Source organism: Marmota monax, unplaced genomic scaffold (assembly GCF_021218885.2).
Source record: "Marmota monax isolate L192 unplaced genomic scaffold, Marmota_monax_Labrador192_F-V1.1 WCK01_AAM20220418_F8-fsc00181, whole genome shotgun sequence".
NCBI lineage: Eukaryota > Metazoa > Chordata > Mammalia > Rodentia > Sciuridae > Marmota > Marmota monax.
The window spans coordinates 174,866-197,726 of NW_026694276.1; the positions used below are offsets into that span (position 1 = coordinate 174,866).

At 32.5% G+C, this 22,861-nt stretch overlaps 1 protein-coding gene across 4 annotated transcripts in view; it reads right to left on the reverse strand.

The window, feature by feature from the left end:
- Window positions 1-22,861, reverse strand: part of Cept1 (choline/ethanolamine phosphotransferase 1) — a 37,071-nt gene that overhangs the window by 8,042 nt on the left and 6,168 nt on the right. For 3 of the 4 annotated variants that reach the window (XM_046467116.2, XM_046467118.2, XM_046467119.2), the window contains exons 2-5: window positions 21,603-22,012; window positions 15,489-15,636; window positions 13,498-13,639; window positions 485-569 (exon numbers count right to left, since the gene is read on the reverse strand). In XM_046467116.2, the coding sequence (XP_046323072.1) occupies window positions 485-569; window positions 13,498-13,639; window positions 15,489-15,636; window positions 21,603-21,941 (714 nt within the window). In that variant the 5' untranslated portion in view covers window positions 21,942-22,012. Of the gene's footprint in view, window positions 1-484; window positions 570-7,341; window positions 7,427-13,497; window positions 13,640-15,488; window positions 15,637-21,602; window positions 22,013-22,861 lie in introns of all 4 variants that reach the window. The other variant, XM_046467117.2, reaches the window with a different exon arrangement.

Below are 22,861 nucleotides of genomic sequence, written 5' to 3' on the forward strand. Positions count from 1 at the left end.
AAAATCAAGGTCATAGTTTGTTAATCCTGTATCACTAACTTCATTCAATAAGTATTTATCTTTTTTTCTGAGGCAGAGTTAATTTACATTCCTAAATTTGTTATGTGGCTTTAAGCACATGGCATGCAGAAAAACTAGTGGACTGACATAGTTCAGCAAAACAAAATGTGCAATTTAATCTTGTCACTGGTTAACCTGTTACATTACCTGGTCTTTCCTAATATGTAAAATGGATGACAATAATGATTCAGATTCTTACAGGCCTTCAAAAATAAAACCTTGGAATAGACCTAATGTCCTATATAACTCCAAGTAGCAAAATTCATCCTGCCCTCAAGAGAAGTATGTGTCCTACTGTTTGCTGGGATTTCTAATTTTCAGAAAAAATATTTTAGACATTACCCTTTAATGAATTATCCCATATTAGAAAACACAAGCAAAGACAGCATGCATCACATGGGATATACAATGTGAACAAAGTTACCATAGATTGCCAAAAAGGTGGTCCTCCAATCACTGCCAGCAAATGCATGATTATTATGAAGATTTGCACTTCAGTCACATCAATTCTGATTAGGTACAAAAAGCCAAAAACGCATAATTACTCAAAACAATTTCATGTTAATTACTTGCAAGCATAGCAGCATTCCTCTATCATGCACAATAGAAAAAAAAACTCAAATATTGAGGAAAGGTGAAAAGGAGGCATCAAAATTTGTTATGAGCAAAATCATATAAAATCCAGAGTCTTAATTTAACTTGATAAATTTCACAGAGCAATAAAAACCCCTCCTTTCCAAAGGAAATTTCTGACTCAGTAAATTACTGAAGCTGGATTTATTTAACTGTAGTTTAACCTTTCCCACCAAAAAAAAAAAAAAAAAAAAAAAAAGTATACATGTGTTAAGTTTTGAGTATCAAGCAGAGGATTATATTGCATGGGTATATGATATAAAATCTTAAGTGCTTTGTAGTATCAAATGAAAAAATGGTGAGCTTTAACTAAAGTAACAAATCACTGAGACCTTAAAAAAACATACTGTTCTTTAGATACATTCATTTAATGCTTGCCATGTTGTGAATGTAAAAAACAAAACAAAACAAAACAAAAAACCCTTTCATCCAATTCTCAAATTCTTATTCTCACTAGGTTAACTACCTTCACATTTCTGGAAAGAAGATACTGAAAGCAGCCAAGAAGTGGCTTTAGGATTGCTGAAAATGATCTTATAGTCAAGAAGAAATAAACCTGGTGCAAAAAGAGGGCAGTAGAAATTAGAAGCCTGAAAGTCTGGGGAAAAACAAAACAAAACAAAACAAAACAAAACAGAATGTGGGCAAAACAGTTGAGAAGCAAAGCATATGCTGGTGTCCTTTCCTTAGGTAGACTAGCACTGTGTATAATCTTGGTATCATTCTTAGATTGCTGGATCCAAATGCTTTCTAGTGTTTAGAATTTATCCTACAGATATGCTTGTTTATAACCATGGTTATTCACTACAGATTTTATAGTAGCAATTTTTTTTAAAAAAAAATCAATGCGGGAGTGGTTATATAAATTATAATACTTCCATACAATGGAATATTTTGTAGCCCTTAAAGAGAATGGAGAAGAGTAGCTCCCTAAATATCTATATGGAAAAATAGCAAATATATTAAGTGAAAGAAAGTTGCAGAATGTATGAGACTACTTTTTGTGTCAAAAAGGGAAAAAATTAATATTCTTTTATTTTTTACCAGTAGATGCATAAAACATTTCTAGGAGAATACATTACCTATTAGGGTGGTTACCTATTATAAGGGAGGACAGTGTAGGAACTAGGCAGCTGAGAGGTAAGGATGAGAAGGATACTTTTCACTGTATACCTTTTTATAGTGTGTTTTTCAATTGAGCAAATAATTTAGTTACTAAAAATAATCAGTCTAAGAAAAGTTTGTATCAACAACAAGGGGGTTCAGTTTCCACAGAATAGAGCCCCCATTTCTAAAATTAATACTTAAAGCAGATAACCTATAATGTGAGCTTAAGATATGTAAGCTTTAATGCCCATGAAAGATAGCTGGGTTGAAACCAGTCTCTTGAAACTAAAACAACAAGAACAACAAAAACCAAAAAAATTATCTTTATTTGATCAAAAATATTTTTAAATAGAATCTTATTCAGCTGCAAACAAATAGTGATGTAGTTATCTTGTTATACACACTTATTGAAAAAAAAAAGTGGATTGAATTAGGCTAAAAAGAATCTGTAGAGCTGACCTGGTGAGTGGTGTTGCCAATAAGGGAAATTACACTCAGGAGCAGACTCAGGAGAGTAAGCAGGTAGGTGTCAAAGATGATCGATTCTGTCTTGGGTGGAGAAGGGCAGACATCTTAGAACATTTTTTCTGGACATATGAAGTAGCCTTTTGGAAGGGGAAGGGCCAGAAGTATAGAATTACAAAATAAAAATGGAGGGAACCTTATGCAATTAATCTTTGTACTGTGGATATAAATATAAAAGAGAAAAGATCTTCACAAAGTCTCAAATTGGGATTCTTAGGGAAAGATTTGTGGACTAGCATGTTTCAAATTTTGGGAGACAGAATTTTATAAATTATTCAGACACTGTCATTATATTTAGTTCAAAATGTTTTAATGGTAGGAAAGGGGGGCAAGGAAAACTTACCAGTCAGTAGACAGTTAGGAATATTTTTTTCCTATTTGCTTATCTTATTGAGAGTAATCCTCTGAACTCCAGGCTGAGATCTTTGCTCTGAATAGGAGAACTGCCTATCATCACTTCTGAAGTGTACCATTAATCTTGACTAAGAATGAAAAAGAGTGCAGTACAAAGCTATTTCCAGGGATGAGGACTGAAGTTAGCTGAGACAGGTAGCAGAAATGATAAATAGAAGACCTAATGATTCTGTTTAGAAGAGAATTAGTAACATGACAGTCCCTTTTGCCATCTGTCCACTAAGAAATCTCTCAGTGTGGGCTCAGTTTAGTGGATTGCTTATTAGGAACAGGTTCATTTTAATCTTTTTGGCCATGTGGGAAAGACATGTAGAAAGACGAATATATATAGGTAGGAATTTGGAATTTCTGTATTCACTTCCTTTTATTCTTACTGTTTAAAAAATCGAGACCAGGCTGGGGTTTTGGCTCAGTGGTAGAGCGCTCGCCTGGCATGTGTGAGGCACTGGGTTCGATCCTCAGCACCACATAAAAATGAACAAATAAAATAAAGATATTGTGTCCATCTACAAGTGAAAAAACATTTTTTAAAAATGGAGAACCATGGGTGATAATATTCCCAAGTGTTGGGATATTGTTGAAAATCAAAAATAAAAAGAAAAAAAAAATCAAAGAAACTGACCCCCACTACAACAACAACAACAACAACAAAAAAAGACATAAGGGGCATGTGCACCCCCAAACAACTGTGATTTAAAAACAAATAGGTCTCTTATCTGCAGCATTAGATTTCTACAGCATAAAATTTTGGAGGGAGAAAGCATAATTTTCTTTACCTATGAAGATGTCTTAACATCTTGACTGGTATTGCTTTAAATAATTTCCTACTTCTACTTAAATTTAATGTAAGCTGTAAAAGGACAAAAAGAATTCCTTCAATGGCTGTGGACAACCCGTAATTAAAATTTTGGTCAGAACATACTTAAATTACAAGAAGCCAGAAATGAACATTGTTTTGGTTCTGATGGCTATCACAAGGATAAAAAAGGTAAAAAGCAAACCAGCTGTGAGATCTGAGAGCGCTCCCATTATTTTAATGGGGAGGCTGTTAAGTATGGCAGTCCAAGGTCAAAATAACCTTGAAGATCAAACTTCTAAGATCAATCATTCCTTAAAACAACACTCTAATGATCTGCTGATTAAGATGTAGAGAGAACAAACTGTCCTTAAATGAAAGAGTAATTTCAACTTCTAAACAAGGAACACCTAATCTCTTCAGTTGAAGGGAGGATCTCAGGGGGCATTCATCACCATAGGAAGGTGGCTTAGAAATCTCACTGAAGACAGCGATCATATCAGAAGTACAAATTAGCCTTTAAAAGTGGTATTTAGGGCATAGTGTGCAACAACTACAAACTATCTACGTTAGCAAACTGAAGAAAATTTCTGTTTTTCTCAGTGCTGGGGATTGAGTAGGCAGGTGATCTACCACTGAGCTATACAATGAGCCCCTGACTATTTTCCAAGTCTTAGTTTTCTCAGTATTTGGAGATACAGCTAACAAATGTGCAAATGCACTTGGCTTGAATTCTAATTCACTATTTAATGAAGGATGAAGGTATTTAAATGATATTCTGTGAGAGCTGATAAGTATCTTAATCATGTTTTTGCATAATTTTTAATGTCCTCCCCCTCTAAAAATTAGAAGATAATCAATTTGTCTTCTACATGTGACATAAGCATTTTAAATATACACTTGCAGTTAATTTATACACAAAAGAATTTCTGTTAAGCTATAAATAATAAACACAACTGTGTTATAATTTAGGTTAACTATTAGTTTGGTTAACATAAAATATGTAGTAGGGATAAATTTACAATGTCAAAGAAACCCTGGTTGGTACAATTTGACTTGTGAGCTTCTGCTTAAAAACTCATTAGTTTGATGACATCTGAAAATGAATTCAAGGTTCAGACTACTATTAACTACAGATTTGTTTATTTGTAAATGGATCTGAATTTACAGGTAATTTATGAATAAGCAGAGCATGGCATTCATAACATACTTTACTAGAAATACTATGGGTAGGGTGAAGTGTTAGTGGACGGAAAGGAAGACTAGCCTAGAAATTTATCATATTGTCCTACAACATTTTATTTTCTATCCTTGATAAGGGACAAACTAGCAATGACAACAATCTTTGACAGGTATTAAATAACATTATCCATACAGCTGAGTGGTACTTAGATCTTTTTAATTCAAATGTTTATAGAGAAAACAGACAAATCTAAGTGTCTGTTTTTAAAATAAGCTGAATTATTAAAAACAGTAATACCCACCACTTGAATAACTTTATGGGTCATAAGGATTTTTTTTTTTTTTTGGGTGCTAGGGATTGAACTCAGGAGCACTCAACCACAAAGCCACATCCCCAGCCCTATTTTGTATTTTATTTAAAAACAGGGTCGTACTGAGTTGCTTAGTGCCTTGTCATTGCTAAGGCTCGCTTTGAACTCTATTCTCCTGTCTCAGACTCCGGAGCTGCTGGGATTACAGGCGTGTACCACCACGTCCGGCGGATCATAAGATTTTTTGAAGACTAAAAAGCAAAAATCTGTTGAATAACTTTGAGAAAATGGAGAAAAATATAGGCTAAAGCTGGAATAAGTCATTGAACAAAAGAATTAGAGTGCAGATCTAAGCTAAGGGGCAGCCTATTCTCATCACTTTTGGAAACAAGAACTCAAAGTAGAGTTCACTCCATTTATTAACAACCTTGGAGTCAAGGAATCATGAATTTATTCTATCTGTATCATATTCAATTCTAGAAGAAATATGCAAGCTACTGGGAGTTACTAACATAGGTCTTAGAATTAATACAATAACAACAACAACAAAGACTACGTACCAAGCACTGTAGTCACCAGCATATTTACATATTTAACACTTCTCATCTTCACAACTACCCTAGGAGGTAGGAAATACTATCGTAGTTTTATACATGAAGAAATTAAGTCAGAAAAATTAAAGTTTTTCAAATGTTACAGAGAAAATAGAGGCAGAAACTTCAAAGATATTGGGAGTGCTGTTCTTATGCAATGTTGGAACTCCTAACTTTTTAGCCTGCCTATCAACAGGGGCAAACTTTTTTTTAATTGCTATTGCTAAGATGATGCTTTCGGGATGATGCTTCTGTATTCTAACACAATTTTACCAAAGATGTTAGAATACAACAGGCAGTAGTGAATAGAAAGTTTAAATGCTAATAAGTTAAATTAACTTAGAAAAAAAATTAGGGTATTTTGTTATCATAAACAGGAGAAAAATAAATAAGTCAATATTCTGACTTAATCTTATTAAGAAAACTGGTGAGCATAACAACAAAAAATAAAACATGATAAAAAATTATAAATCCAGGCGATCTTAATGAGTATAAAGCTACAAGTCTTTGGAGAAAGTACTAGAGACAGAGTAAGGGTCAAGAGAGGATAAAGACACATACTGAACTACGCCCAATTATTTTACCTATGAGTGAATCCCATAAATAAATATGTAGATACATTGTAAATTCAATTAAAAATGGTTTTGGTTTTGCTCCTAGACGTCTATAGTACTTCTCAGTATTCTTCATATACCAAGGTTATTTTGACAAAAGATGTAAAATATCCCTATTAAAGTGCTTGTAATTCTTTTTAGAGGAGCAAGGGACTTATGTGGAAAATCTAATGAAGTTTTGTATTGTGGGAATGATCTGTCAAATTTTCATATGGACAATTCCTCAACATTCTCTGAAATGCACAACAAATTGAATGTAGGCACTCTGTTTTTAGTTGTAAATAAACTTTTACACTAAAGTACGTAGGCTTCTGGATTTTTTTTTTTTTACTGAGGAAATATTTCCTAACAAATGTTTTTGAACTTCTAAAAGTCTGAAGGTCAAAATTACATTTCTAATATGAAAGGAAAACAATAAACTACATTTCTTTAGGGAAATATGTATTGCTAAAAGAAAAAAATGAAAGAGGAAGGTATTCAAAGGGTGACTATAGTGACATGAAGAGCTAAGGATATTTAATTTGAAAGCACAACTAAGGGAGGAAAACATTAAACAAATAGAAATGAGAATAATTTCTAGCAGAATTTTTTTATAATACCAAGATCATTGTTAATCCAAGCTGAAGAAACAGAATGCTTAAAGGATATGCTGAAGAAGTTAATAAGCAGAATCTTTCCTACATTGAGTTTTCTGAACTTACTTGTCTAAGAAAAACTCTGCTTGTTTTTCTTCTGTTTTCAAAATAGAAATTCCAAAAAAACATAAAACCCCCAAAACCCAAAATCTATCTAATGGTGGAAAGGTATTTGTTTTAAAAAATATTACGTAGAGTAAAAGTAATATTAGGCATAATAAATAAATGGAAAAGTGAACTGGGGTTATCATCAAATCATCAGAAATGACTTTTCAAAATCTTTGTTATATTAATAGGGTGGATTTTTATTGCCCTATTGTGTATTAAATTATTTGATCTATAATAATCTGTTTGTAAAATATTACCAGAAAGATTTTTTAATTTTCTAATTATTCTGTGCATGACAAAGGTGCCGTCTTTATTGAGATTACACCATTGTTCATCAGACAGCATGAATATTCTAGCAGTTACCGTGAAGTTCCAGAACCAAGGCCCCAGGGTTCCTGTGAGGAGCTGGAATATTATAATTAGGATCTGGGACTCTGTAACATCAAATCTATGCATAGGAAAACAAACATTTCAAAATAGTTTATTCAGAGCTTTTGCTAAAAAGGCTTACTAAAACAGGTAACAAAATAGCATTTTCCTTATAAAGACACCTAAAGATTCAAGAATACAATTTACACTCTATTGTACCATCCTTATGCATACACAAATATTTCTTATCCAAATAAAATTAGTACAAAAGTTTTAAAAAATTAAAACTGTTAACACACTGAAAAAAATGATTTGTAAGTTGGCAGCAGGAAATATTGGTCCTAAAAACAGTCAACTCTCAGTTACCTCGGAATAGCCAATACTACTTGCCAAATAATTACACTGTGACACAGGTCCCTTCAGTGTCAGAACTTATCTAGACTTCCCTGTAGACAGCAGTTACATACCCAGCCTCTAGTTTCATTTTTATTCTCAACGTTCAGAGATACCTAACATTACACAAAAGCATTTGGCTTTAGTTCTAATTCACTATTTAATGAGGGATATGAAGTAATTTAAATGACATTCTGTGAGAACTGGTCAGTATGTTAATCATCTTCCCCAAATTTCTAATGTGTCTTTCCTCTCTTAAAACAAACAAACAAAACAGAAACTCCAGAGAATAATCTATTTTGCACATTTGATAAAAAAACCACTAACCTTGTACTCCTTTACTGCCCCAAACTTCATCACACTCCTAATTCTGTTATTTCAAAAAATTGGCAGATGTATGTGGAAAAAGTTGGAAAGAATTTAGTCAAGTGATTTCTTGGATGTTGATAGAGCAAAAATCAAATTGGCTATTTCCTTATCCTATTCCCTGATAATTGTTAGTAGAAAAATCTTTTCATTTTTTTTCTCCTTTTCTTGTGGGAATTCCACACCAGCATTATAACTCTTTATTATACTGGATTAATCTTTTAGTGTTAAAAACACAACAACAAGAAAAACAGTCCAATCACTACCCAAGTTTTGGAACACAGGTGGTGACAGAAAAAGAGTAATACAGAACAGGCTTCAAATAAAAACTACATCAATCAAAATTAAGAATGAGAAATACTAATGACATAGAAAGATGTCTCCAATTTTACCTGATGACCAGAGAGCACAAGCTGCAATCTAGGTCTTACGTTAATACAAATGGCTGTTTTAGAATATTATATGTAATAATTGATAAATTAAGTAGACAGAGTAGGGGTCAAAATGAATGAATCTTTGCAAAGGGAAAGTAGAAACTAAAAGGAAGATCTTCAGTATTTAATAATTCATGTGATGAACCTTAAACACATAAAGATATGAAGATTCCATATAGGTATTTGATAGCAAAGTTTCCTAATTCTTAAACAGAAAATAAAAATAAAACAAATAAAAATAAATAAAATAAAAAAAACAACAAGGAAGTCTTTTATTACAAGGAAGTCTTCAATTAATTATTTAGAAATTACTTGGACAAAAAGATAAACTATATTTATCAAACTGCCAGTAGAATACACAGTTTACTAATTTTTTAAATTAACTATAGAAAAGAAAAAGTGGGATGTTATTTGCATAAATAGAAATAAATGTTTGGTGGCATGGTTTTTAGCTAATACGAAATCTTAGAGGCATGAACTGAAAAATTAAATGTACCGTGAAGATTAATATTGTAATTATGAGAACACTAGAAATAACATCTGTAAAATTAGTAGATTCAGACTTTATAAGAAGAAAGAAGCTTAGAGATCATCTCCTCCAAAGCTCTTATTTTACAAATTAGGAAATGAGGCTTATGAAAGTTCTGAGCCTTGTTTAAGCTGACACATATACAAAATAATTTGATGATAACGTTTGAGTCCAGATACACTGGACTCACTTCAATTTATTATAATTTTTTTTTCTCTCAAAAAGATAATTAAGAGTATTTTTCCTGAAATAATAATTTAAGCAAGAGTTCTGCTTTTACAGTATGGAAGATTTTTTAATACATATTTTATATAAGTGTAGTTTTATTAAAGGTTGCTTAGGGTTTCTAAACATGTATTTATAAAAATGATTTTATACATACAAGTTATAAATTTTAAAATATCTAGATATAGAGGGTTTAGGACTGAAGTGTGTAAATGTGAGCTCTCCCATTTCCTATAATTCATAATCATTTTTAAGAATATTTCATTATAAAAGAGCTTCAACTCATAATGCTTATTTTCTTCTACTAATCCCATGCTTCCATTAAGTTCTCTAACCTTACTTCCCTCTCCAATCTTTCATAACTAGGCTAAATGAGATCTAGTCCAACAGTACTCATTTCTGTCAGGGCCCTACTTGCTCAGTCCAAGAGCACCATGCAGACAGGGGTCTGCTGAGATGTGAGAGGTACTAAAATTCTATGCAGAAGACAGCTTTTAACTGTGACCAGAGCAAGTGCTACAAAATATAGCTTATAATTTCAGGGAAGATGTATTCAAAGCATATTTGCCTTCTCAATTCTAGACTTTGAATGGAAATTATTTAGCTATGGATGAATTAAAATCCTATTCAAGATACTATGACTATACTCTAGCAATTAAAACACTAACATTAAAGAGATTAAGGAAAACAAAAACTTCTTATTTGGTAAACATTCTATTTCATAAGGTTATTAAAAGCATAATAACCAGAATCTATTGTACATAAAAAATCCTCAAGATTCTTTTCAATTGTGTATAAATATCAAATGAAAATAAGTGAAACAAAAATATTCTAAAATAAGATTCCTTAATGTTCTTAAAGTAGTTTTCACTTTCCTCTAAGAAAGAGTAAGAAAAAGTGATTTTTAAAAATTTCTTTACCCAAGCTACATGAGAATTGATTTTCTCTCCTTTTTAATAAGTAAAATAAAATTTTTACTTTCTCTTCCATGCATACAAACTTCAGGTAAAGTTTAAGCATAAAGATGTCTTTAGAATATATTTATGTATTTTGTAATCCTCCATTGTATTGGTATTTTTATAAATATCTCCTTAAATGTAAAGCACTCACAGCATATTTCTATGAATGCTGTAGCCTGCTTTTAATTTTAAAAAGAAATTCAGTGTTGTTTTCTATCTGCTACTCTAGAACTCATTTGGTTTTGTATCTTCAGCTATCTCACTCCATAAATAATGCTCCTTCTCTCTGTTTTCAGTATTTTCTCTCTCTTTTTCTGCTCACTCAAAATTTTTCACTGAAATTAAAAACCTTCCTTTTAGCCTATATTCTGTCCTCTAATCAACAGCTCTCTTCTTCCTATCATAGCCACACATTTCTAAGTATCATTAAATGTTGTGTAATAAGTGGTACTGTATTTAGTTATTCTACTCACTACATTCTGGCTTCTATCCCACCATTACATAAAAACTACTATGGATGGCTCATGCTGCCAAATTCGTTGTGTATTTTTTCTGTCCTCATTTTGAGTCTTGGCAGCACTTGGCATTATTCTTTGTTGAAATACATCCCTCTTCTGGCTTTTCATTCCAGCATTCCTCCTACTCTGGCTGTTCAATAATTTTCATGGGCTTTTTTCTCAGCTTCCTCTCTAAGTTTTCTGTTATTCTATTTGGATGTCTAACAATCACCACATTTCCTAAGTAGCTTTCCTTTAAATAGTTCCTTTTCCTGTAGTCCCTTACTCTACCTTCTATCCAACCACCTAAGGAGTCTTTCTAATTAATATCTGTGCTCTCATTTATTCCCTACACCCAGAGACTATGTCCTACAGTTTATACCTCTTAAGTCTTTCTCTAACCTACTTATTCCTTTCTCACCCTAAAGCACTGATGCTGTGTTAGTTCAGGCTCCATTATCCTCATATTAATTATTCTGATGTCTTCTAACCAGTCTTCTTTTTTTTTCTGTCACATTCTACTCTCTGCCATGTTGCCAGATTGACTATCTAAAAGGTATTTTGTAATTTTGCACCTTTAGGCCTTGCAAAAGTTCCCTGCAGATTTGGGATAAAAGCCCACATTTCTTGGCAGAGCAGAGAAGGTCCCTGATTTTCTGGATCTTTCCAGGCTTATCTCCTGCAGGTATCTTATGATCCAACCATATGGACCTGTTTGCAATTCTCTAAATACATAATTTCATCACAGAAAAACAGAGCAAGGGGAATTCTAAGACCGGAAGACAGAAAGCTGTGCTATCAAATCAGTCCTACAAACCTATTTTTCTACTATTTTCATGGTTAATATTTTCTCCTTCCTTAACTTCCCACATCATTATGATTGGTGCTATATTACTTAAAAGGGAAAGAGAACACATTAGGACTGGTTGGTAAATAAGCTTTCAAAGTTAACTATGAGATTCAATTTGCAATACCAAAAACAAAAACAAAATGGTTAACTATGAGATAATAACCAATAAAACATCAACTATGTGAAATCCAGATTATAACAAATTTTGCCATTTCTGAAAACAGTAGAAAAACTACAAATTAAAACTGAATTAAGGCAAAACCAAATGATCTTAGCGATCTAACATATTTAGTGGTTTATGTAATGCAGAGAAAGACTATGAAAATATTATTTAAATAAATAAAGATTATGAAAACAATATTGAGGAAAAAACTGTAAATATTTTCAATTACTGTTTCTTTTATATAAGAACTCTCCAGTCGGGCTCAGTGGCACACGTCTGTAATCTCAGTGGCTTGGGAGGCTGAGGCAGGATGATCCTGAGTTCAGAGTCAGCCTCAGCAACAGTGAAATGCTAAGCAACTCAGTGAGACCCTATCTCTAAATAAAACACAAATAGGGCTGGAGATGTGGCTCAGTGGTGAGTGTCCCTGAGTTCAATACCCAGTACCAAAAACCAAACCAAACCAAACAAACATACAAACAAACCTCTCCAATCTATTCTGAGCACTAATCATTTTATAAACTGCTGATGGATACACAGACATAGTTTTCACAACGGATACACGTCTGCTATCATCTCTAAAAATAAGGGTTCCATCTTAAGATAGGTCTTAAACACATTTTCTAGGCCTCTTTATTTTAAAATTATTCCAAGATATTTCTTTTAAATAGTTAACATCCAAAGAATTAGCAAGTATTCAGTTATTGTCATAAGGACATGATAAGTTCAATAAATAAATTTAAGAAAAAAACCATCTGAACTTGTAGTAAACAACTGAATTTCTCCATGTTGTGGCTTTTTCAAGGTCTAAAAAACTAAGTTTACTAAGGTTCTAAAATTTAAAAAAAAAAAATCTATCAATGATTCATCTTTGAGACTGAGATATTCTCTTGTTATCCGCCATCAGAGATTTTTATTTTGACATTTCATGAAGTATACAGTCTTTTCTCAAGGCTTTTTCTCTTTGAATCCTATGCCATGAAAAAAGAATGGTGTAACTTAAATGGTGTAAATAGGATCTGTGATACTTAATTAAAAAACAATGGGTGAGTGCCATCATTAACCAAGTTCCAAAACTGGTTAACTCATTAATACTTATGGAAAAGTACTGATCAACAGGTAGAGACTCTTTCTTTAGGAGTTTAAAAGATGTTTATATTTAATTTTTAAATTCTCAGGTATATTTGTTGGCAATAATAAATTATATGATGTGTTCATGTCAACTGAATTATTAAGAGCTTAGATTTTTATAGATTCATAAAGAACACAATGTAAAAAAAACTATAAACCTAACTAAACTATGAAATTTAGAGATGAATATTGTTCTTTGCTCTCAGAAACTATCTTATTTCCTGAAAACACATTTTTATATATCAAAATAAAACAGTGAGTAAGGTGAATAATGGTAGGGGGGAAAGTGAGTTTGTCTAGGAAGACAAATGGAAACAAGTAGAAAGGGGCTATGGTTTTTCATATTGCTTTAAAATATGCTTTTTTGAAGCATATTTTCATATTGTTTTAAAATTATAATTGGGGGGTTCTGATATTTCCTTTTTAAAAAGTAACAGGGGGACATATGATAGTCTATTAGAAAATAGCTATAATAGCTTTAAAACATTTTATTTATTAAACAAATATAATGATTTTATCAACTCCTGATACTCAAATACCTATAAGCAACCCACATTCTCCATATTTGAAAGTGAAAACAAAATTGTCATTAAGTGTACTTACATTCCAAATCGTAATGTCCCAGAAACATATGTTTGCCAGTGTGCACAATAGAACATGAATGTCCCAGCAAAACAACAAAAAAACATCCAATCAGGATTTGTCCCAAGTTGTACCGCAATACAAGTTCCAAGAACCACAAAAACTGCAGAAAGAAAAATCACGATGAAAACGGGACAAAATAAATAACAAACAATAACTGAGCTGGAAATAACCTTAGAAGAGACAAAATAAAGTATTGTCTACTCTCAGTAATTGATAATAACAGGAAAAGTAGAATATAATCTTTTATGCTACATTTTATCTCATAATTTCAATCTCTTTTTTCACTAAATCACTTGGTGGAACCAAAGTTCTTGAAAGCAACTAAAATACTTGGGCATTTTTTGGAATATTCTCTCGACTTAGTGATACTAATGAGTAGAAAAAAGTTCAAGGCAGCCAAAAAGAAAACAAAAATGAATAAACAAACAACAACAAACCCCAAGGGACCTACTTGCTTCAGGTTGATAACTGTCTTTTCTTATTTAGTAGATATCATGGGTGACATACATAGAAAAAAATATTCCTATAAAAGTATGGAACTTAAACTACAATGCAAAAATTGTCATTTTCAATAAAAAAACAGGATAATGGTATTCTGTGGTCACGTGGTTAGCGTCAAGATACTCAGCTAGCTTTTATTCAGTGGAAGTTTTTTGAATTTTTCTTGACTCTTAGAAGTTATAAGAGCTTAGTTTCTCTTCCTTGTCTACTAAGAAAGTTGTTATCAGGATACAATGAAATAATGATTCATTCTGACATACATCTACATCATCTACAAACCTGAATTCAGGAGATAAAGTCATCAAAGGGCTTTTTTTTTTTTTTTCTTTCTTTTTTTGGGTGGCAGGGTACTTGACCACTGAGTCACATCCTCAGCCCTATTTTTTAATTTAGAGACAGGGTCTCACTGAGTTGATTAGCATCTTGCTTTTGCTGAGGCTGGCTTTGAACTTGTGATCCTCCTGTCTCAGCCTCCCAAGCTGCTGGGATTACAGGCATGCTGGTGCCTGTAAACATCCTGGCTGTTTCCTTTTTAATGCCATGCTAAATGATAAGAGAACTATGGAACCAAATTAAAATAAGGAGAAAAAGTTCCTGTCAGGAAGTCTAGTTAGAAATTCATTTAGTGCTAGGGGTATAGTTCAACGCATCAGGCCCTGGGTTTGATCCCCAGCACTGCCAAACAAACAAAACCACCCAACCAACCAAACATTTTCCCTCTAAAATCATATTAAAATATTACTTAAAAACATTGCAGCACTAAAGACATATCACCCTGTAATTCATCTATCCTAACACTTTACTGTATTTTTTCTCATCTTTTAAAAAACTGTACATATTTAAAGTACACAATATGCTGTTTTATATGCTATGTGTGAAGTGAAACGATTATCACTATTAAACAAATTAACCTATTCATTGCCTTCCATGGTTTTCTTTTTACTTCATGTAGGAACGCCTAAAATCTACTGTTTTAGCAAAAATTTCAATATACATTGATATTAACCGTTGTCTTCATATTGCACATTAGATCTCCAGATTCATTCAATCTACTCTTTTTATCCAAGCCCCATTACATATTTATAATCCAAGACTAAAATGTCAATTTAAGATTCATTTAAATATAAAGACCACGAATTATCAAACAAGTCTCCCACTACTGTGCTCATCTGTAATTCATGAGGTTTTCTTTAATAATGACTATTATACCTTAAACCTTAAAAAGATGCCCCAAACCATACTTACGATGAAAAAAATGAACTTAATTTCTAAATTCCCCAATACTGCCAATAATGAACAAATATGAGTCAGTTGCAGTCGTGAGAAATTCTTATTTAATTAAAAAATCATTTATTCTGATGACCAAATAAACCCTTATTTATCCTAATGCTGTTTATCAACATGTTTTTATCAGTTACTACTCATTAACATTAAAACAGTAACAATACCTGTTGATAATGAATCACAACCATGATCAAAAAGTTCTCCCAAAGGAGAACTACTATTGGTTCTTCTTGCCTGTTTCCCATCTATAGCGTCCAAAGACTGGTAAATGAAAAGGCCACATGCACAAGCAATATATGCCCACAGAGGTGCCTGTGAAATAAATAAGAAAAGCAAGAGTATTCAGACATATTAGTTACTGTGTTTGGTTAGCACCTTTTTTATCTGCAGATATTATATCTTCATTCTTTAGAGTGAGTGTTTGAAGTTATAGAAGATAGAAGTGCTACATAACTAAGAACTTACTGAAATAATTAGGATTGTTAGAATTAAATTCCCTGCTTTTAGGTGTGTTTAAACAGATGCTAGTTAACTATATGGGATCTTTCATATCCCTGGGATTCCACATTCATGGAATCAACTGAGGCTCTATTATATTCAGTATTAAAAACTGTGTCTGCACTATGTTCAGACTTTTCATTATTCCTTAAACAATATAGTATAACAATATTTACATAAATTGGCATTGTATTAGTTATTATAAGTAATGTAGAGATGATCTAAAGCATATAGACAGATATTCATAGCTTATGTGCAAACACCACACCATTTTGTATGAGGGATTTAAGTATCTGCAGATCTTGCTATCTGCAGGGAGGTCTTGGAACCACTTTCCTGTGGATACCATGGGACAACTACTTCTCAGAAATTTTATAGAAATCCATGAGATTTCTTCCATAGAAGCACTCCCAATATGTAGATTCTAAGATCTGAAGAGCCAATTAGTGAATAATCTAGTACAGTTTTTCCCAAGTTGTACCTTTCAAGATGTTTAATGGTAACCTCATGTTTGATACTGGGTTAAACAACATTAAACAGATTTCCTTTCTGCAGGACTTTTACCATCCTCTAATATTACTAATACATACTGTGAATACTCAAGAAGGGGAAAAAATTACTGGTATTTTCCACATTTACTTGAGCAGGTAACTTATTTTTACACACATTTCTTTAATGGTTCATGAAACAACACTAGGGAAATGATGGATCTAGTGCAGAGTGCTTAGAACATTATTTTTCAAATATTTATAGTCACATTTTCAAGGAATAGTTTCTCTTAGACAGGAAATGAACTGCTGGTATTAAATTTAAATAGTATGTGTTTAAAAGAGGGCTTTTATTTGGATCACTGTATTTAAGAATGTGGAACAATGTTTTACAATACTTTTCACTATTTTCCCATGCCTAGGCCATGAAAAAATTTTTATAATCACAGGTATCTTCTAAGATACTGGTTACCAGTTACGCTGTATTAAACACTTATAGCTGCAAATAATATTTAATATATTCTGTACTGCAAAGGGGTTTCTTTATGAAAGAGATCTGTTTAGATTATTAAAAGGTAAGGCTACTAAAAGGTTCATAGAATGTACTTCCCTTAAGCTAGAGTTTCAAATCCTGAAGACAATAATTATAGTTATATAACCATACTTTACTAAAGCACACTGAAATGGGCAATTAATCCTAGGACTAAGAACTCCCTCTTCTGGGCTTTAGGTCTACTGCTTCTTGCTGCTAAAGTAATCCTATAACTCTCTAGGGCTGTACTGTCCTACACATTAGCCATCAGTACAACTATTTTAGTTTAATTAAATGAAATTAAACATTCAGTTCTTAAGTTACACTAGACACATTTAAAGTTCTCAATTGCCGCTGTAGCTATGGATACCATACTGGACCACAGAGACACAGAACATTCCCAACACCTCATACATTCTCTTAAATGTCTCTGTTTTAACAGACTAGAGAGCTAGGTCTAACCATAGGATTTTAATGGGATAAAAAAGGAACTGAACAGATGCTTCACAGAAGAAATAAAACCAATCAACAAATATAATGAAAATATGTCCAACATCTCTAGCAATTAGAGAAATTCAAATCAAAATTAAGATTTCATCTCACTCCTGTCATTTTGGCAATCATCAAGAACAAGGCAACAATAAATGTTGGCAAGGATGTGGTAAAAAAAGGTATATTCATACACTGCTAGTGGGACTGCAAATTGGTGCAACCATCTTGGAAAGCAGTATGAGGATTCCTCAGAAAACTTGGAATGGAACCACCATTTGACCCAGCTATCCCACTCCTCTGTCTATATCTAAAGAACTTAAAATCAGCATACTACAGTGATGCAGCCACATCAATGTTTATAACAGCTCAATTCACAATAGCTAAACTATGGAACCAACCTAGATACCTTTCAACAGATGAATGAATAAAGAAAATGTCATGTATATATACACAATGAAATATTTCTCATCCTTAAAGAATGAAATTATGACATTTGCAGATAAATGGATGGAGCTGGAGAATATCATGCTAAGTGAAATAAACCAATTCCAAAAAACCAAAGGCCAAATGTTTTCTCTGATATGTAGATGCTAATTCACAATTGGGGGGCAGATGGCTAGGGAAGAATAGAGGTACTTTGGATTAGGCAGAGGGGAGTAAAGGGAAGGGAGGGGGTAAAGGATAGGAAGAATAGTAGAATGAATTGGACATTATTACCCTATGTACACATATGATTACACGACTGGTATGATTCTATATCATGTTCAACAAGAATAAGAAGTTATACTCCATTTATGTATGATGGGTCAAAATGCATTCTACTGTCATATAGCTAATTAGAATTAAAAAAAAAATTTAAATGTTACTATGGAACACACACACACACACACACACACATATATACACTCAATCCTAGAAAACAATAATATCTATACATATAAGAAAGAAAAACTTTCTCATCTTTGGATTTTCCTTTCTTAATTAAAAATCTATAGAACACTAATCTAATACTTATATGCTTCATGGTCTTATATGGTCTCAGTCAAAAACCTGTGAAAGACACTGAATGAACAAAAGAACACATCTGAGCCAGGATATCATTAACCCTAATAGGAAGATATTGAATAAACCCAATTTTCAAAATCTTGCAATTTTTTATGTGATTAATTCAGATGAAAAATTAGAAACATGGTTTTACTAAACTTTTGAAACAGTTTAAGGATTTATACAAATGCAAATATATACATATGTTGGTAGGAGATTTTTAAATTTTTAGATTTTTAAAAATTTTTCTTCCTGAAAGGATACACCAAACAATTGTCAAACATTGTTATGTTTAGAAGCATTGGTAGAAAAAAAAGGATATGCAGGTAAAAAAGAGAAGATTATGCTTTTTGTTTATATCTTTCTATGTTTGAATTATGCTATGTAATTTCCCCCTCTCCTTTTTAATGTCAATAGAAATTAAGCATGCAGTAAGATTATGAGCAATGTGGCATTTTAATTTTCTTTTCATTTTCTAATAACAAATAATATCTAATAAGTTAGATATTAGAAATGGGTAAAAAACAGTACATAAATTTAAATTTTTTTTAAATTTTAATTTTTTTGGTACTGGGGATTGAACCCAGGGGCACTCTGTCGCTGAGCTACGTCCCTAGTTCTTTTTCTTCTATTTTGAGATAAGGTCTCACTAAGTTACCAAGTTAGCCTTAAACTTGCAATCCTCCTGAGTCACTGGGATTTTATGTGTACCAACATGCCTGATTTAACAAGTTAATTTTTGGTAAGTTAAATCAAAAGCATTAAACTTAGCAATATAAAAACAAAAACAAATCAGCATTTAAATAAAAAACTCTTATGAATATAGTCTAAAAATTATATTTATTTTCAACAAAACTCTTACTGAAAATGGTATAGCTCAGTTCTGGTTTTCATGTGTGTAAAATAGACAACACTAACTTCATTTGTCTTGTGTGGCAAGGGTAACTCAAGCATATTAACATACATCAAACTGCAAGACAAAAACTCAAATGAATTTCTGGTACTAAAACCAAAACTACTAGATGAAGTTTAATATTAGTAACAAAAAGATCAAGGAGATACTGAAAAGAGAAGTCTACATTTCTACTGCAGCAATCTGAAAATGTAGGAATTTGAAAAATAGGGACTAACTCACCTTCCTTTCTTATCTATTAGGAAGTTAAAACCATTAAAAGTGACCTTTTCTACCAAAGAAATGGGTAAAAATCAGTACATAAAAAAATATGAAGAACTGATAGTATATATAGACATAAATCTTCTTGATCATTTACTGGTAAAAGGCCTAAAAGAATTGCAGCCATAATGAAGGTTTATAAATTTATAAAACCTTTGGCTCCAAAATGCTTATAGGCAAAAATATAAAACTCAATAATAAGGACTTGGATGAATCTATGACTTCATATGTTATATATTATTAGAAGAAATCAGAAATGGAAGGGAGATTGTGAGGAAGAATAACAGGCTATATACTTGAATTTTTTTAAAAAATTAATGAAACAATAACTATCTACCACTTATTAAGCATTATAGGCTAAGCACCCTAAATGCATGATCTTTCTTAATTCTTATAATATTACAAAGTAAGATCTAGAAAGATTAAAGTATGACTCAGATAATTTATATACTTACTGAAGATCACAGAGATAATAAGGAACTATTACAGAAGATAGGCCTGGCTTATTTTAATGTATTCTGATTTGAGCATAACAAGTATTTCTAGCATGCAGCTATAAATGCATTCAGGCATGTCTCCTGCAGGACATTACCTTCCCTTGTAGAGCACTGAACAGTACCTTGATTCCCCCCAGAAGTTTGCTGTTATCAGAGTATTTCCCATTCTGGAACTCTCCCCAAAGGTTTAACTAATTCTAGAGTTATTCCAATAATTCCAAATCACAAACAGTGGCCAAAGAAAAGCATTATAGGAGAACATGGAACCTGGTAGGTTCTAGGGTATTCAATAATTGATGATTATTGTCTGATCCATCTTTGATCTTCATCGTAGATCTAACTTTAGACTATTGGAGGGCTTCAGTGGAATCAACCCCATTTTCTGTTGTTCTAACAAACGGATTTGTAAAATCTGGACCAAACTTTTATAGAAGTAGCAGTGAGGGTCTCAGTAAGCTCCAGGTGAACTGCTGGAGGAAATGTGATGAAGGACCCCAGGACGGGTTGAAATGATTTTATTAGACTTTGTATTTTAAGTGTCCTAAATGAGGTACAGCAAGATACTTAAGAAAATGAGGGAAAATCAGTCATATAATCTGTATAAACTGTATTTGAATAGTAAAAGAGGATTAAAATAAACAAACATCTGGAAAACAAAAGTCACATGCCTTAAGGGTAACTGTGACCTTTAATAGCCATTCACTTTAAGAGATAAAGGAACTGGATGGTAGTAACTTCATCTGAATAATCTACTTTAAAAAAAACTAACTTCAAGCCTAAATTAAGAGAAGGAATGTTGTGGCCATTATGATTTCATGTAATTTAGAGTCACTTTTACATCTTTAGTTCCAGAGTAACCAGACAGATTATTCTGATTAATAAAGGCAGAACAGATGTTTCTGATTCTTTTCCATCTACCTACTTTAGTTTACCTTTTGATAAGAAAATTAAAAAAAAAAAATCAATATACCCATTTGGATGAAGAGTTTTAGTTTTATTTTCAAGTAATGGATAGAGAGAATAATATAAGAGCAGAAGAGAGGTGTGGATTTGAGAAGGTTTATATAGTCTTTGGAAGCAATACCACGCTTTCTTAATGGCAGCCAGAGCAGGATATGAAAAAGAGCAGGATATTGACTTGTTTTTTACATTTACTTTCCCTTTTTAGAAAAGTGATATACCTGAAGTCTATCAGCCACATATTTACAAGAAGAGAAAAAGGATATTCAACAATTCTCTCCGGAAGGGAGAGAAAAATGTTTTTGATAGTACTGGTTTATAGTTATGCCATCTCAAATACCAGACTTTTCTCTCTGATCATTTTAAACTTTACTAAGATTTTTATTCAACCATTTGGAAAACCAAATATAAAACTCTTTTATAAAGGGATGAAATTTTACATGTAAATTCTGCTAACATTAATTAACCTACTAGTATCAAGTATACCCCTTGCTTCTGGTTTCTAATAAGCATTATTTAAAATGACCCAGAAATCCCAATTACAATATTCTGATACATAAGAAATATTATGTATTGGTAAGAAATCCTCTTACCTGCTCTGTAGCTGTAGGGCAGTAGAAGACTAATAAAATAGTTGTACAGATGTTTATTGATAGTCCAATGATGGTGATGAGATTTGGTGCAATCCAGGATGGAACTCTTCCTACTAGCCATTCCCAATATCCTTGCATTAAGGGCTCAAGCAGGGACCGTCCAGCACTTTGATATCTGTGTTCTTCTAGCCGCTTTAGTTGGTGTCTTGACAATGGTGGTGTAGGTAACTGAAACAACTTATTTAATACACACCCTGTAGTACTCATATGCCCAAAGCCCATGGGGGACTCTGGGTGAGAATCTCCACATCGTTTCCTTGTTGGCCGATGCCCACTCATGGATCTTGGTTTTCTTTTATTTGGAAATAACAATTAACCTTGCTTGTAGTTTTTTTGTGATTCGTGTTTACCTGAAAAACAGGATATACTTGTCAGCTACTACTTACATTAGTATCAGCAAATTAAAAAAAAAAAAAAAATCAACCTGCTAATAGAATAATAAATATCAAAGAGAAATCAGAAAACCAGGGGCCCAATTTTTGTTCTAGTTCTTACTGAAGGTTTATAATCTCACTTTTAAGTGAAAATTATTAAGAGGCTTTAATAGTCATCGGTTTCATGTTACTTTACAGTTTGTTTGACTTTGCAGCTCACAATCTTTTTTTCTATCTCACATACATTTTTTTTTCTATCTCAATACTATAACAGAACAAATGCTAGAAATAATCTAATCTCTTCATATGCATATATAGAAATTGAGACCCCCAAGGCTAGGAAAGTAGTATTAATACCAGAGGAATGACTTGATTAAAATGGATCTTAAACTAGATTTTTATTTAATGATAATAGCTAACATTTAATATTGAACACTGATATTAACCTAAACCTTTATAACTTTTTTTTTTTTTTTTTAGTACTAGGGATTGAACTCAGGGGCACTGAATCACTGAGCCGCATCCCCAGCCCTATTTTGTATTTTATTTAGAGACAGGGTCTCACTGAGTTACTTAGTGCCTCGATATTGCTGAGGCTGGCTTTGAACTTGCAATCCTCTTGCCTCAGCCTCCCCAGCTGCTCGGATTACAGGTGTGCCGTCACTGTGCCTGGCAAGATAGGGACTATTAATCACCCTCATTTCTACAGAAAAAGAAACTAAGGTAGTGCAGCTGACTGACTTGCCCATATCACAGAGTATAAGAGGTGTTCAAAAGAACACAGGGTTTCTGCTTATGCTAAATCAAAAGACAAAACTTCTTATT